A 14,506-nucleotide genomic window follows, 5' to 3' on the forward strand; every position below is an offset into this window, starting at 1 on the left:
CCCTTAGAAGAAAGAAGAAACTACTTTAGATATATATATCAGATCCAATCAGATCAGCCACTGTGACTGACTGTTTCAGATAATTGCCATCATGCAGAGAAATTAATGCAAGGTGAGGTTGTTTTCTCATGCCAATGATGAAGAGAGAAAATCTGAAGCAAACAGATTTTAATTACAGTATACCCTTTTTCAGAACAAGAAGAACAAGGAAAGGCATACTGCTTATTTTCTGTTTCGTTCATTCAAAGCCTTAACATGTGAACGTCAATGCATGTTTCATAGTTTATTAGTAACTCGCCATCTTATTGGAAAAAGTTAAAGACTTTCATAAGAATTCTAAAGATGGATGGGTGCAAGTTGGACTTGAATTTGAAGATGTTATTTTGTTCATCTTTTTCAACTATGCGGCAAAGGTATAGAAAAATTTTTGGTCAGAAAGTAAGGCGGTGGTCCTCTAGAACAAAGTAAAAAAGAAAGGTAAGAAGAAGAATATATAATAGATATGTAAAGGAGGACTAAGCCGTAGACTTAGGCTAAAGAATCCTCTTTACTTAATTAGTGAAAAATTTTATTCTTAAGCATTAATTAACAATGACACAAAGGACACCAACTCCGCATGCACATGGTTGGAGCTGCGCAGTTGACACAAGAAAAAGCTATAGTAGCCACACACTATGTTCTAAAGCCTTATTTGGCTTAGGTTTTCAGATCCCACATTAAAAACACTGACTCCATGCTAAAAACCCATGTCTTTAGGATGATAAATACTGGATCTGCCAAATAAATTGCTAACATAAATTCAAACTGATCTAGCTAGAAGAATCCAAATGCACTCAATCTAGCTAGAAGTCTCAACCAAATATATGGTACCATACCAATGAGATCATGATCCTCAGGTCCTGTCCCCTTGATGGGTTTTTACCATTGAAAGAGTCTTATAATTTCACATATTTTTGCCTTCTCCTCCTCCATCGTTGAAACCCCCTGAAGGAATATCACTCCAAGGACTAATATAAGGATGAGAGTAAGCAGGAGGCTGGTATAAGCCTTCTCCTTCGTTAATTCTTCTAGTAAACTCAAGTGGCCTCTGGCGAGGGAGCATAGGTTGAATCGAACTCACCCCGGATGGTACAGGCAGGGCTGTTGGGATTTCATTACAGGCAAAACGGATCAAATCGGCATTAGCCGCATCTAGTTCCTTCTGGAGCCTTTGCACCTGTCTCTGGAGGAATGAGATGGCACCAACACACCCATAAACTGGATCCCTTACTCTTGCTTCTGCTTCGTAAGCAAGGGAATTCACAGCATCCTCTCTTTGGTGAGGAAGGAGCTCATTAAGGAGCTTAGTCACATTGCTAGCACCAAAGATCTTGTGAACATTGGCAAATTTCTGCGGCTCCTCAGGTGGGAAGTAAGGTGCGAAGACACAACCAGACATACATTTCCTCCTCAAGAACTTGCAGGCAGCACAAGGGGAATTGTAAGAGCTGGATGAAGCCATTTTCACTGCAACAAAACCATCAAACAAATTGTTGTAAAATTTAGTTAAGATTTCTTTTTCTCGAAAACAAAATTATGGAAGGAATAATATATGTATATTCACATTAATAGACAAGGTAAAACTTTAATATATAGCAAAATCTTTTAATTTACCTTTCAGATGTCTTAGTTTGTTTCCTCCCAAAACTTTAATTGGTTCAAATCTTAGATTCAAAAACGTTCGTAACATTGTTATTCAGCGTGATTTTTCTAGGTAATAATAGAAAATCAAGAAGAAGCACATCCAGAAAGTCTAAAACTCTTTAAAGTTTGAGAAGAACATCAACCCAACACCCAGCCCTAATTCTCAGTACTTTCTCTCTCTTTCACAATTACATAAGCGCGCACACACACACACACTCACACGCATACATAAACCTTTTGTTTGTATCTCTCTATCATACTCTCTTTTATTCACTTTTATGATTTCAATTATTTCTTACATATATATACTCCACACTCAACTAATCTGCAGGGACTCTTATATGTCTCTAGTCTCCCTTAATTTGATTTTCAATTTGGCTGTGAACTTTGCTCATCAACTCTCTCTCTCTCTCTCTCTCTCGTTCTCTAGCTCAAAAGTCTAGGCTTCTAAATTTAAAAGAATCTAGTTGCGTGAGTAATTATCAACGTAATATACTCTTGTTAAATGAATGAACATGGGATGTGACTGGTGCAACTCATCACAAGAGTATTAAGATAATGAATACAGCAAAGCCCTAAATTAGAGCCTGTAACACAGAGGAATCTAGTATCACCTTAGGATTTTGTTTGGCAAGAAAACACAAGAGGTCATAATAACTATTAACACATAAAAGTAAGAAAGCAGCTATATATATATAGATGTATGAGTTTACCTGTTGGTGATTTAAGTTTCCCTGATGATGAGATAAATATAAAAGGGAAGTACCTTTTCCCTTGAAGTAGCTCTTTCTAGAGCTGCTGTTTGTTTCTTCCAAGAGAGAGTTGGCTAATTATTCTGTGGCTGTGAAACTGGAAGTTGCACAGGTTTACTAATTACAGGAGGTGAGGCCTGAAAGAGGAAACCCTAATTGAAGAAACGGGGAGAGAAAGAGAAGGAGAGCTGCACAAATTCAGTAACAAAAGATAACAGGAGAGAAGGGAAGGCAAAGAGCATTTAGTGGATGGAGAAGTAATGGAAGCAAAAGACAAAGGTAATAAAAGGGAGGTGCACTAAAGAATGACTATGACCTTGCATCTAATAATGATATCTGGGATGTGGGGATGTCTCCTATTTCTCATTCTTCAACATATTTTTTTCTCATGCACTGAGAAACCATATATTCCATAATCCAGACTATTGATAAAGCTAACTAATCACTTATTAATCACATTAACGCAATGCATCTTTTATTAATTAATTCCCTTCTCTTATGTCAAAATTAATATATATTCCTAACAAGAGCTATACATTAATATATACGGGAGACCCTTTTAATTCAATTGTTATATATTAATCATTTTCATCTCAGTACCCTATGTAAATAGGTTTTTTAATATTGGCAAATAAAAATGGTTGCTGCAAAATCATATTCATATTCTAAATTCATAATTATGATTGTGAATGGTCGTCCTTTTATACTGGGATTGTAAATAAAACCAGTACTAAACTTGTTTAATTAAGGCAGGTCAAAGTATGAAACCAAATAAAAATCTAACTCAACTATAAATATAATATTAGAAATAGTTAGTTGAATAAATAAAATGATGACTATGATAAGACAGTGACAAGTGCAGAACAAATAGGCAATGCGCTCTAGTGCCACATAGTACAAACTTAATCAACCAAATGAACCTAAATTAACCATAATTTTAAACTTTGAGGGAGTAAGCAGTTTTTCAGAAGTAACACACTATACGACCTCTCCAAGCTAGGTTTCTATTTGATATGACCAAAGAGTGGTATAAAAGAAAGCCTTTTCCTTGTTAATGGGCTGGGTCCATACGTTAATTTATTTTATTTGAGCCAGGAATTTTGGTGAAATCAGGCCCGTAATCTTTCATGCTTGTCCCAATGGCCAAAGGACTTATTCCCACTCAAAGTATCTTGTTTTTTCAAATTTTCTTCCCTTAACTTCAAACATTCACCCATAGGTGATTAAAGTTAACTGTTTTAGAGATAAAATTATTATTTTATTTGTAATATTAAAAATAAATTAAAATTTAATCTCCTTCCCCCCCTCCCCCAAACCATAAAAATTAAAAATTTCTTTCTAAGCCAAGTTTTAAGAAATAAAATTTCCTCTCTAGAATTTAGTTTCTAGATCTCTGATGCCATCGTCGATGACAAATATCTCCAGACATCTCCTCTCCCTCCGATGGTCAAACTTCTCTCATTTGGAAGTTTGTACAGTGTCGATTGACATAAAAAATAATTACCAACTTTGTTAGGAAAGACAAAATTGTTCATCTTCCCTGACGAAGATAAGAGACCTCGTCTTCGTTGGAAAAGATGAGAGACCTTGTCTTCGTCGAGGAAGACGAAGTCAAAGATGAGATCTGATGAAGACAAGAGATCTTGTCTTCGTCAGGGAGACGATGTTTCGTCTTTCTTGATGAAACATCATCTCCTACTGGATTTAGGACTAGCGACTTGAGGGAGAGATGTTGAGAAAGTGACCACCAAAGGGAGAGATGTTGAGAGAGAGACCATCAAAGGAAGAGAAAGGAGATGTCGTCAGATAAAGAAACAAACCCTAGGGGAATTGTACTTTTCAAAACTTAGCCTAAAGGGGGAGATTGTTATCTTTTAGGGTTTAGGGGGTGAAAAAAAATAAAATTTTAAAGGGTTAGGGTTTTGTTAATTTTAATTACTCATGGGTGGGTGTTTGGGATTTTCAAAAATAAGAGGTGAGAATTTGATAAAACAAAATACTTTGGGTGGGCATAAGTCCTTTGGCCTATCCCAATTTCAAACATAAATTAAGAAAAAGTTAAAAAATAAATTAAACTTTCTTTGGGTTTATTCCATATGTTTTTTCTTGAAGGCTAACAAAACGAAACGTATAAGCTGATCAATGACCTACAAAGCAATACTTTGATTTGATAGATTGAACAGTGAACCTTTTAAAATTTAGTGATCTGGAATTTTATTCCATTGAGCTTCCTATTTTCAACTTATTGTGGCTTCTCTTCACTTTAGAATTTCAAAGAGGAAGAATCTTCCCACGAAACCCCATTGTATGCTTGATTAAACAACTTTAAAATATAATCAACACGAATCCACTGTATATAATAACTTAATTATATCTGCAACCCTAAACTACGGGCCTGCCTCTAACCACCAACTTCAACTGTTGCATATATTTTATCCTGTAATAAAGATTGCTTATGGAATTATCATTAAATGGTGGGAAGTGCTAATCCTTAAGTGTTGATATGAAAAATTACACTAATGTAACAATGTAATAATATAAAGATATTATATAAGAAATGTGGTAAAAATAGATAGTAGAATAAATGTATATAGGAAACACCACATAATGCAATACAACAGTTACATAAGAAGATTTCTAAAGTGGCTATATATGTGTTTTCAAGGAAGAAAGGGAGGTTCTTTTTGTGTTCTCCCTTTCATAATTAAATGAGTCTAAAACATTATCCAAGGAATCTGGAAGAAAATTCAAAGATACGACAAGAGATCAAAAAATGATCCCTTGACCTTGTCCAGCTCTTGGTTTTTATGATCAAGTAATAAGGGCGTTGTGATAATCTAAGGACACATGGAGCTTAGATGTTTTGCTAAGTATGTATGTCCATCTCACTTGAGTGATACAAATATAGCCAGGATCAATATGTGTTAGAGATTGTTAGATGTGGTGACACCACTTTGCATTTAATTTGATACACATTGTCTCATCAAGTTAGTCACTTTATATTTATTATACAACCTGAACGGTACATCTATTATGCACTAACTGAGACACAATTATGTCTGGTTGTATATTTCGATAGCTTAAACACCTTATATGATAACATGTGACTATGATCGAATGACTTATATCTCCTCTCATTTAAATGAAACTTGCTGCTTTTATTGCTTTGGATAGAAGTCCTCCATACATTTGTGTTTCATATCAATATGCATCTAGATAACTTACACACTTATGTATGAATGGCAAACTACCAGATATTGGCAGCTAAAAACTGTTTGACACAAAATAAACTTACCCGCTTAACACCAAGAAAAATAAAAGAGATCTATAGAGAAGGGAAAGTTGATTATCCTTGACTAAGGTTGAAAATGGGAAGTTATTTAAATTAATAAGGATGACAACTAAATTTATTTATATATGTGATCAACTGTAGATATGAAATGGTGCAGTGCCGGGGTCCAAGGTTGGAAGGGTTTCAATCGAAGGGAGATAAAATTATTTGGTGATTGAACAGTCAGTGAGGTGACAACATGATGAATTTCAGTACAGATTTAAAGGCAATGCCTCAACTATAGGCTATGATGGAAGTTAGTAGTGGGTAGTTTGGTAAAGCCGCATCTCTTCTCTCTTTGAAATTAAGAAATTAATTAATTTTTACATATATAATTAAATATCAACCTCATTGCCCAACTAAGCCACGAATAAACTTGTTCTTACACAATCTCATAGTGCAAGTAAAACATGGAATCTACTCCACATAAACACAAGACGATATATAATTAGAAATGGGAAATTAAGTAAGTTAATAGTGGGTTTGAATTACTATTACTAATATGGTAAGACGTTGTTGTTGAGTTAAGAAAGAGACGGGGCTAGCTAGAGACAAAAAGTAAAATTTAGGGAGATGTAGAGTTGGCAGTAAGTGGGGTATTGAGAAGTAGAGTTGCAGTTTTTGTTGCGGTGAGGCTTAGTCTACCAATCGCCATTAATGTTTGGACATTGAACGTTTTGGTGGGCCTCACTTTCTCACTGTGTTTATCTCTGATTTGAATGCATGTTCTCGTATTATCTTTTCTCCATCAAAGATCGCCAAGGCGTCAAATTCCAGTTTCTTCTCATATATATAATTTTTGCAATCCCAGTATTTCCACTTAAAAGACGGTAGAAATTTGGGAATTCACGGAATACTGTTTCAATCTCCATGTTGTTGTACTTAGATATATCTAAGGGTTAGGCCAACCACTGTATAGTTCATACTCGGGCTTTCGGGTATGATCTGTGGGGCACGATTTATTATTATAGTAGGTTATGTTAGACTCATGTGTTAAAGTCGTGAAACTTGATAAATTTAACCCAATTTGATTCGGTATAATATAATTTATTATTTTTAAAATAAATTATTAACTATTTTTTATTATATAGAGAATTTAAAAAGAGAAATAATATTAAATGTCTATTTTACTTTTTTATTAAACAAAAATACCCAATTTTCTTATTTCTAAGCAAAAATACCAATTTTTCTTATTCTTAAGCAAAAATACTCTAATTTCTTTTTAAAATACCAAAATTATCTTTCATCACATCTATATAAACTTTCTCACTCTCACTCTCATTACATACACTTATTATATCACTTAAACACTCATTCTCACTATCATTTTTACTTAATATCAATTACTATAGGTTTGTTAGGAAAGAAGAGGTTCGTATTTTTTAATTCGAATCGAAAAAAATTAATTCGTGAAAAAAATATTTATATGAATCTTAACTCAAAACTTAATTTTATTTGTTAAATCTAGTTTGTATGTCATGTAAAGGGGGCATTTGAATATTTGATAAAAATTTAGGGGTTAAATGAAATGTTAAAAAAGTATGAAGGGCATTTAGATATTACACAATATATATAAGATTTAAATAACATATTAAAAATAAATAGATATATTGAAATACCTTAGAATGTCAACAATCAAAAAATCATTCAAAAATCTAAAAAAACAGATCTGGATTTCAAAAATTACACGTTCGAATAGCTTGGGAATGAGAAAACCAAAAAATCGATCTGAAATTTCGTAATTACATCATAAAATGTGTCTCGAAAAGCACAGAACTAAAGAGACAAATATCAAATTTGAAAACTATATATAAAAAAAGTCTAGCCCAGTCACAAACAAGCTCAAAATCATAAAAACCGAAAATCCTAAATGTGATAACATAAAAAAACTGCATAATACTCATTAAAACAGTTTTATTTAGGCCTCCAAATTGGGTGTAACCAGTAAAGATTGTTGTTGTTATAGAGCTTGAAACTAGCTTCGCGTTGATATATTACAGGCCCCGTAACTCCTCCTGGATCAAAAGTTATGATCGTTCAAAGTCTATCGCCTACGACCATATAGTTTAAAAAAAGTCAATTTCCACCCAACCCACAATTTTCACGGTTTAGCGTAAAATTTCTCACAAACCCCCGTGGATCTCCCCCTCCCCCTAAAATTTTGAAAACGCTAAATTCCTCTTCCCCCCCTCCCCCCCCCCCCCCCCCCCCCCCACCCCCTCCACGAGTGCCCATAGGAGATTAACGTAGCGTCGACAGATCCAACCCATTTTTTAGCCAAAACTCGTCATTTCAGCCTCTAATTTCATTACAAATCAAATCTACACATCCAATAACACAAAACCTTTCAAGAAATTTAAGCAAAACAACCAAGAATCAAAACATTTTATGCATTGTTCAAAATCGAAACCCTAAACATTCAAACTTCAAAATCTCCTTCAAATCTTAATACTTATAATAATAAATTGATTCAAACAAAAAGTGGGATGATGTACTACCCTTATTTTTCATTTTCGATGTCGAAAAATACGAAAAATTGACAGAAAAGAGCGAAACCCGTTACGCCTGTGGGAGATCTGAATTTTTCTTTGAATTTGAACAGTAAATCCATGGAAAATGTGGGGTTTATATATAAGGGTAGTTTAGTTATTTTCCAAATTGAAGGCATTTTACTTAATCCTTAGAGTTTTAGATAATTTCGCTTAATACCTTTTAGTTTTAGACGTTTATTATAATTTCTCATTTAAAAAATTAGTACGAGAACTCAGAAACTATTAATTATTTATTATGAATGTTAAGATAGAATTAAAATATTATTATAGGAAATTCAAACCAATTAATAATATAATTTAATATGATGAGAAAACCGAAAGGTTAATACTGAAAATTCAAATTTATTAATTATTTATCATTAATGTTACAAAGAAAACTAAAAGACTAATATGGTGAATCAAAAATATGTTAAAAAATAAAAATTGAAAAAAATATAAAATATATAATTAAGTAAGCTGACTTGTTAAGGACTTGACACGACATGACTTAAAAACTGTTGAGTTGTTTCATGGGCCTTCAAATCGAAGTTGTTAGGTCTGCACTATAGCAGACTTAGGCATGACCTATTTCGTTGGCATGACAACCTACGTGGACACCAATTCGTCCTAACCTATTTACACCTCTAGTTTTAGTAAATGACATCTTCTTAAAGGATGTATATAAAAGAGTAATTTATCCAATAAAATTATATACACAAATAATGATATATTACAATATGATTAAGTGTTTTTTTTATTTCTAATTTAAAACTATCAAATTTTATACTAATATGTTATTATTTATTCACAAAATTATATAAATTATTTTGTATATATAATAATACTCTAACTTATCATGATATACGGAGAGAGTCTTGTCTCCATCTTAGTGACATGATACTGGAGAGAAACTACATGAAGTATCAAAATATATGGAGCCTAACTTTTCTCTTTAGTGCACCGATTGGTTGAGATTATGGGCTCTTCTGAGATTAGGGATATTAATTAAAATCGACAAAAATTTTTCCGCATAAACGTTTTTAGGCAAAGGAATAGCGATTTTACTTTTATAAACAAATTAATTTTTAATTCCAAAAATACCCTTCCTGGCTTATTAAATAACTATTATGTTTAATTTCACAAAAAAAAAATTTCGAAAAGCTTTTAACATCGTATATCTGTTACATTCGATAATTCGAAGGTTGAAAAACTTATTCGAAAGATCAATTCTCAGTCCAATCGAAAATATTAACAAAGTGAAAAATTGGGCAAAGTAGGGTGCATAAAGTGGTAAGGTCCGTAAAGTGCGTACGGGCGTAGAGTGCATTGGGTGCGTGGGTACGTGAGTGCGTATGGGTGTGATTTTAATTATAGAATAATTTTATTCAGCCCTACTTCCTGCGTCGCATACCCAAAACACACTAAGATCACATTTACTTTGGCTATACTTTATAGGTCCATTTACTTTGGCTCTACTGAGATCGGCATTATGATCGGCACTGTGAGATCGGCATTGTGATCGAGAATGTCGTTGGATTCGTCTGAGGTAAGTGGATCTTTTGGATGCATGCTTTTAGTTTGAGTTTATTTGGCTTGTTATACAGTATATTTGGCTGGAAAATTCTGTCTGTGTTGCCGTAAAATGCTTTTAGTTTGCTTTTAGTCTACCGCACTCCACACGCACCGTGCGCACACTCCGCAGGCACCCACACACCCACGCACTCCGCACGCACTCACGCACTCTGCACACACTCCACACACACTCACGCATGCACCCATGCACCTTTACGTACTCTCCACGCACCCACGACATCTTCTACGCACCCCATACGCACTGTTACCTATATTGCAAATTTTCTGTTTTTTTCAGGATTCTGTTCAGGGAATTCTAGTTAATAATGGGCCCGATGAACGGTATTACAATAAAGCCTGTAATTTTATGGCTATAATCAAAGTTAGAAGCCATGTTGAAATAGTAAAGCATATCAGGGCTGTACTGACTGCTCGTAAGACTTTACGAGGAAAGATGATTCAAGATGATTCTAAAGTGTTGATTAAGTTTTTCGGGTAGGAGGAAATGGAGCTTCAGCAATCAACAGGCCGTGTGGTAGAAACACCAATTCAACAACGATCTAATACTCGTAAGACTTTACGAGGAAGGATTGTAAAGAAAGGTCATTCGCTTCAGAGTCCATACACTGATCCGTTAAGACAACGACGTGCATGAAAAGTATTCAAACCCTCACACCCGGAGGGAAAAAACGATAATATGGTAGAATATTTAAAATGGTACGGAGAAAGTTCTGATGTTGCAGGGAATACCTTTTTGTATGGGCTATGCAGAAAAAATGATTGGTGGAAAACATTATATGAAAATAATCAGTGGTTGATGGATCAAGTACGTAATATATATTCACTGATTATTTGTTTATTTATCTATTCTAATGTTATTGTATTATTAATGATTTCACTATATATTTACATATGTCTGTTACAGCATATTGATTCTTGGTGGTGTTGCGACATACATTTCCATCGACTAAATGGACTTGTGTAGAGACTTCTTTCGATGATTGGTTGCCATGCGAGATCAAGATTCGGGAAGAAGTTGGACCTGATAATTACCAATGGCTACAGTTATTTCTAAACCCGATCGAAGGAATAAGTGATCCAACTTTAGATCGTGGTTATATCCCATGGGCTCATGTGGATAGGGTTTGTCATATTTTAATCTTATTAATTAATAAATCAATTGATTAGTTTAGAGTTGTTTGATTTACTTATTGTTATTTTGACAAGTTTACATTCCAATTAATTTTGATTGCCAGCATTGGGCATATGGTGAGTTAGATCTAAATGCATGGGTTCTAATCGTTTATGACTCATCATCGACTTTCTTTGACTCTACTGAGAGCTTTTCTCAGGCGATGACACATTATTCTTATCTTCCAGCCATTATCAATACAACGAGTTATTGGCAGGTTAGAGATGTAGAGCCTCAGAGGGAGCCCCTGACAATCAGAAGACACACAAATGTACCTCAACAAGGAGCGGGCTTAGGTGATTGCGGGATATTTACTATTTATATTTTGGAATATCTTGCAACTGGACGCGAATTGATTTTTAATGCCAAAAACGCATCCTGGATGCATTGTATTGCTGTATCCAAGATATGGAAACATGGAGGGAACTCATATTCTGAGGGTGATTGATTGAATTATGATTGTATGTTATGGTTTATCATTATATTTTATTTATATTATTTTTGTCATTTTATTAGTTGTTTTTGTTGCATTGTGATTGATGTTTCCATAAATTTTTTGCATTGATTTGGTTAATGGTTGGATGTAGTGATATTGGAAGCAATTGAAGACTCGGTTGAATAAATATTGATATTAGAGTGTTTGATTTTGATATATTGATATGTTTTATTTGGCTACAGGTTGGGAAATATTAAATAAACAGGGGAAATGCTGCCAAAATTTTTTTTAGTAATAACATGTGAAAATCAATTACTTCTGCAGGTTTATATACAATAATCTAACATAATTTCCTGTTGTAAATTGTGGGCAATTCCATGAAAATCTTCCATATAGATAATTCCATGCTTGCCTAGAGACTGATACATAATAAAATTAGGGTAAAGAATAACATCACTAGCAACATTAAAAAACACAAACCTGCTCGACAATTGAGTTATCAGTCAATGCAATTCTTCGCTTGTTCAACTTACCATATCCCCTCTTATAAATCAATTCCCTACCACTCTTTATATTGGGGTATCTAAAATCTCATAATATATTAAATAAAGTCAAACAGATTAGAGAAGAGGAGGAAAAAACTCAACAGTCAACAAACAGCTAATTATATTGTAAAAGCAGAAAAATAAATAACGAAACACAGAAGAAGTAATCTATCTGAATTTAGACCCCTCTTACAGACTCGACACCTGACAAAGGATTCATACAAACCAATCGAGTATGCCCTTTCTCATGACACCGACTGCATTCAATTTGACACGTTTCTTCCCCTTGTGATGACCTTCTATTGTATTCCGAAGGTCGTCCAGAACATCGATGTTCCATCTGAGGTGGATGGACTATACGTATTTCTTCTGATTGCACCCATTCTGATGGATCACCTAATGGTTCAACACTCTCTCTATATACTGTTTGCCAATATTCGGTTGAGTAATACTTATTCACCCATGGATAACAATGCGAGAGGTTTTGGAATCTGGCAATTGCTGCAACGTATGTACATGCTATTTGTGATAGTTGAAATTTTCTATAGGTACACTCCTTTGTTGCAAGATCAACCACAACAACAGGTTTACTCGGACCATGTACTTCATATCGGTGAATAGTTATTGGCTTGACAATCATATTGGCTGATTTTCGGATATGACCGACCACCTTCTCTTCAGCCCATGGAGTTAGGAAATGAGTACAAGCATCTGCATAATTAAATGAATACAGAAATGTTACTAATTTATAAATTTAGAGAAGTATTAAATAGTAGAAAAATAATTATTCCAACCTGCCATTTTGCGGCGAGTATAAAACCATTTCTGTAAAGTTGAGCACAAAAATTCAAGAAGCATCATTATTGGTAACTTTCATGCTAAAACATTAAACGACTCAACAATATTTGTAGTCATGATATTATATTGAATGCCAGGAAAGTATGCGTGAGCCCAGCGTTGATAGTCAATACCTTCTAGATAAGCTACTACTGTTGGATTTTCAACTTTGATCATCTGTAAAGCCTCCTGAAAATCTTCTATTCGATATGCTTTCGCAGCTCTCCAAAATAATCCTTCTATATGTTTTGTTTGTTTATACCGACTTCGCATATTTCCCTTGATATGGTGGTTGCACCAACCATGATGTGCATTCGAAAACACTTCTCTTACACAATAAATGATAGCATGGTGTCTATCTGAGATAATCGCTAAATTAGGGATATCTTCAATACACTTATGTAAAGCTAGAAGGAACGGGCTCCAAGTTATCGTTTCTTATTTTCCTCATATACCAAACGCTAATGGAAAAATTTGATTACTTTCATCTTTACCCACTGTAATAAAAAGTGTACCCCAATATTGACCTTTCAAGAATGCCCCATCAATACAGATAACAGGACAATAATAATCACGAAATGCCCTAATTGAGCATCTTAAAGCTATAAAGAAAAAATTAAATCGATTATCCCCATCAGTGTCTATTTGTGTAATTGTGCCAGGGTTTCGTTATTCAAGGTTATAACAGAATGTCGGTAATAGTCTAAATGACTCATTTGGCGAACCTCTTATCTCATTCAAAGCTCAATTCTTAGCACGCCAAGCCTGCGCATAAGAGATATCAATTCGATATCTATCTGCTATATCTGTGATGATATCTTTTGGCCTATATACACGGTCACCTGTAGTAAACAATATCTGTAATATTTTCCCCAATGCCCTTTTACCTGCTTATCTGTGATGAGGTCTAATGACATCACGAGGACAAATATGTGTTCTAAACTTGTGTAACACAAAAATATCACTGTTGCTTAACTTCACCCCTCCTACTTTCCATTTGCACTGTCCATGCAAACATTTTATATCCCATCTCTTTTTATTAGAACTTGATACTTTGAATTGATAACCATTTTTCAATGCATCCCTACATATGGTGTCAATTAAAACTTGTTTAGAAGCAAATTGATCTTTGACTTTGAATCTGCCATCGAGTGGTGCAACTGCATGAATTTGACTTACATCATTTTCTACCTTTTTATATGACTCTAGAACACCAAAAAAAGGATTTGAACCATGTTGTATTGAACTTTCATGTACTAACCCTAATGGACCAATTCCTATGTTATCAACAACATCGTCACCTTCTTCAAAACCATCAATATCATTGACACAATTATAATCAATACCACCGTCATCATGACCACGATATTCATCTTCTTTGCCAGAATGAAAATCATTTGTTGGTAAATTGCCCATTTGATAACATCCTTCAGATGGACCTCTTTCGTCATGTGCCCAATCCTAAGAAGGATTCCAACTAACACCAACCTCAATATCATTACGATCAAAGTTTATATTTATTCTACTTCTTTCTAATGTACTTTCTTGTTATGTATATATATTATATCTGGAGTCAATTTCAGTGGATGGGAAAGGGTTTTGCTGAACCATCTAGTGAATCTTTTGT

The 14,506-nt window shown here is 34.1% G+C and overlaps 1 protein-coding gene across 2 annotated transcripts; it reads right to left on the reverse strand.

Annotated features, from left to right (window-relative positions):
- Window positions 1–490: 490 nt before the first annotated feature.
- Window positions 491–2,722, reverse strand: LOC123204271 (LOB domain-containing protein 25-like). 2 transcript variants are annotated; one of them, XM_044620876.1, is made up of 2 exons: window positions 2,450–2,722; window positions 491–1,506 (listed from the first exon to the last, which is right to left on the reverse strand). In XM_044620876.1, the coding sequence occupies exon 2, from the start codon at window positions 1,499–1,501 to the stop codon at window positions 944–946; it is 558 nt and encodes a 185-aa protein (XP_044476811.1). In that variant the 5' UTR covers window positions 1,502–1,506; window positions 2,450–2,722; the 3' UTR covers window positions 491–943. The 2 variants fall into 2 exon arrangements, with proteins under 2 accessions (XP_044476811.1, XP_044476812.1); XM_044620877.1 differs by having other exon boundaries at window positions 2,397–2,721.
- Between the last annotated feature and the right edge of the window lie 11,784 nt (window positions 2,723–14,506).

This window comes from Mangifera indica, chromosome 20 (assembly GCF_011075055.1).
Source record: "Mangifera indica cultivar Alphonso chromosome 20, CATAS_Mindica_2.1, whole genome shotgun sequence".
Taxonomy (NCBI): Eukaryota; Viridiplantae; Streptophyta; class Magnoliopsida; order Sapindales; family Anacardiaceae; genus Mangifera; species Mangifera indica.

Bases quoted from the DNA above. Each gene is read 5' to 3' on its own strand.
- LOC123204271 (XM_044620876.1), bottom strand. From the start codon at position 1,501: ATGGCTTCATCCAGCTCTTACAATTCCCCTTGTGCTGCCTGCAAGTTC.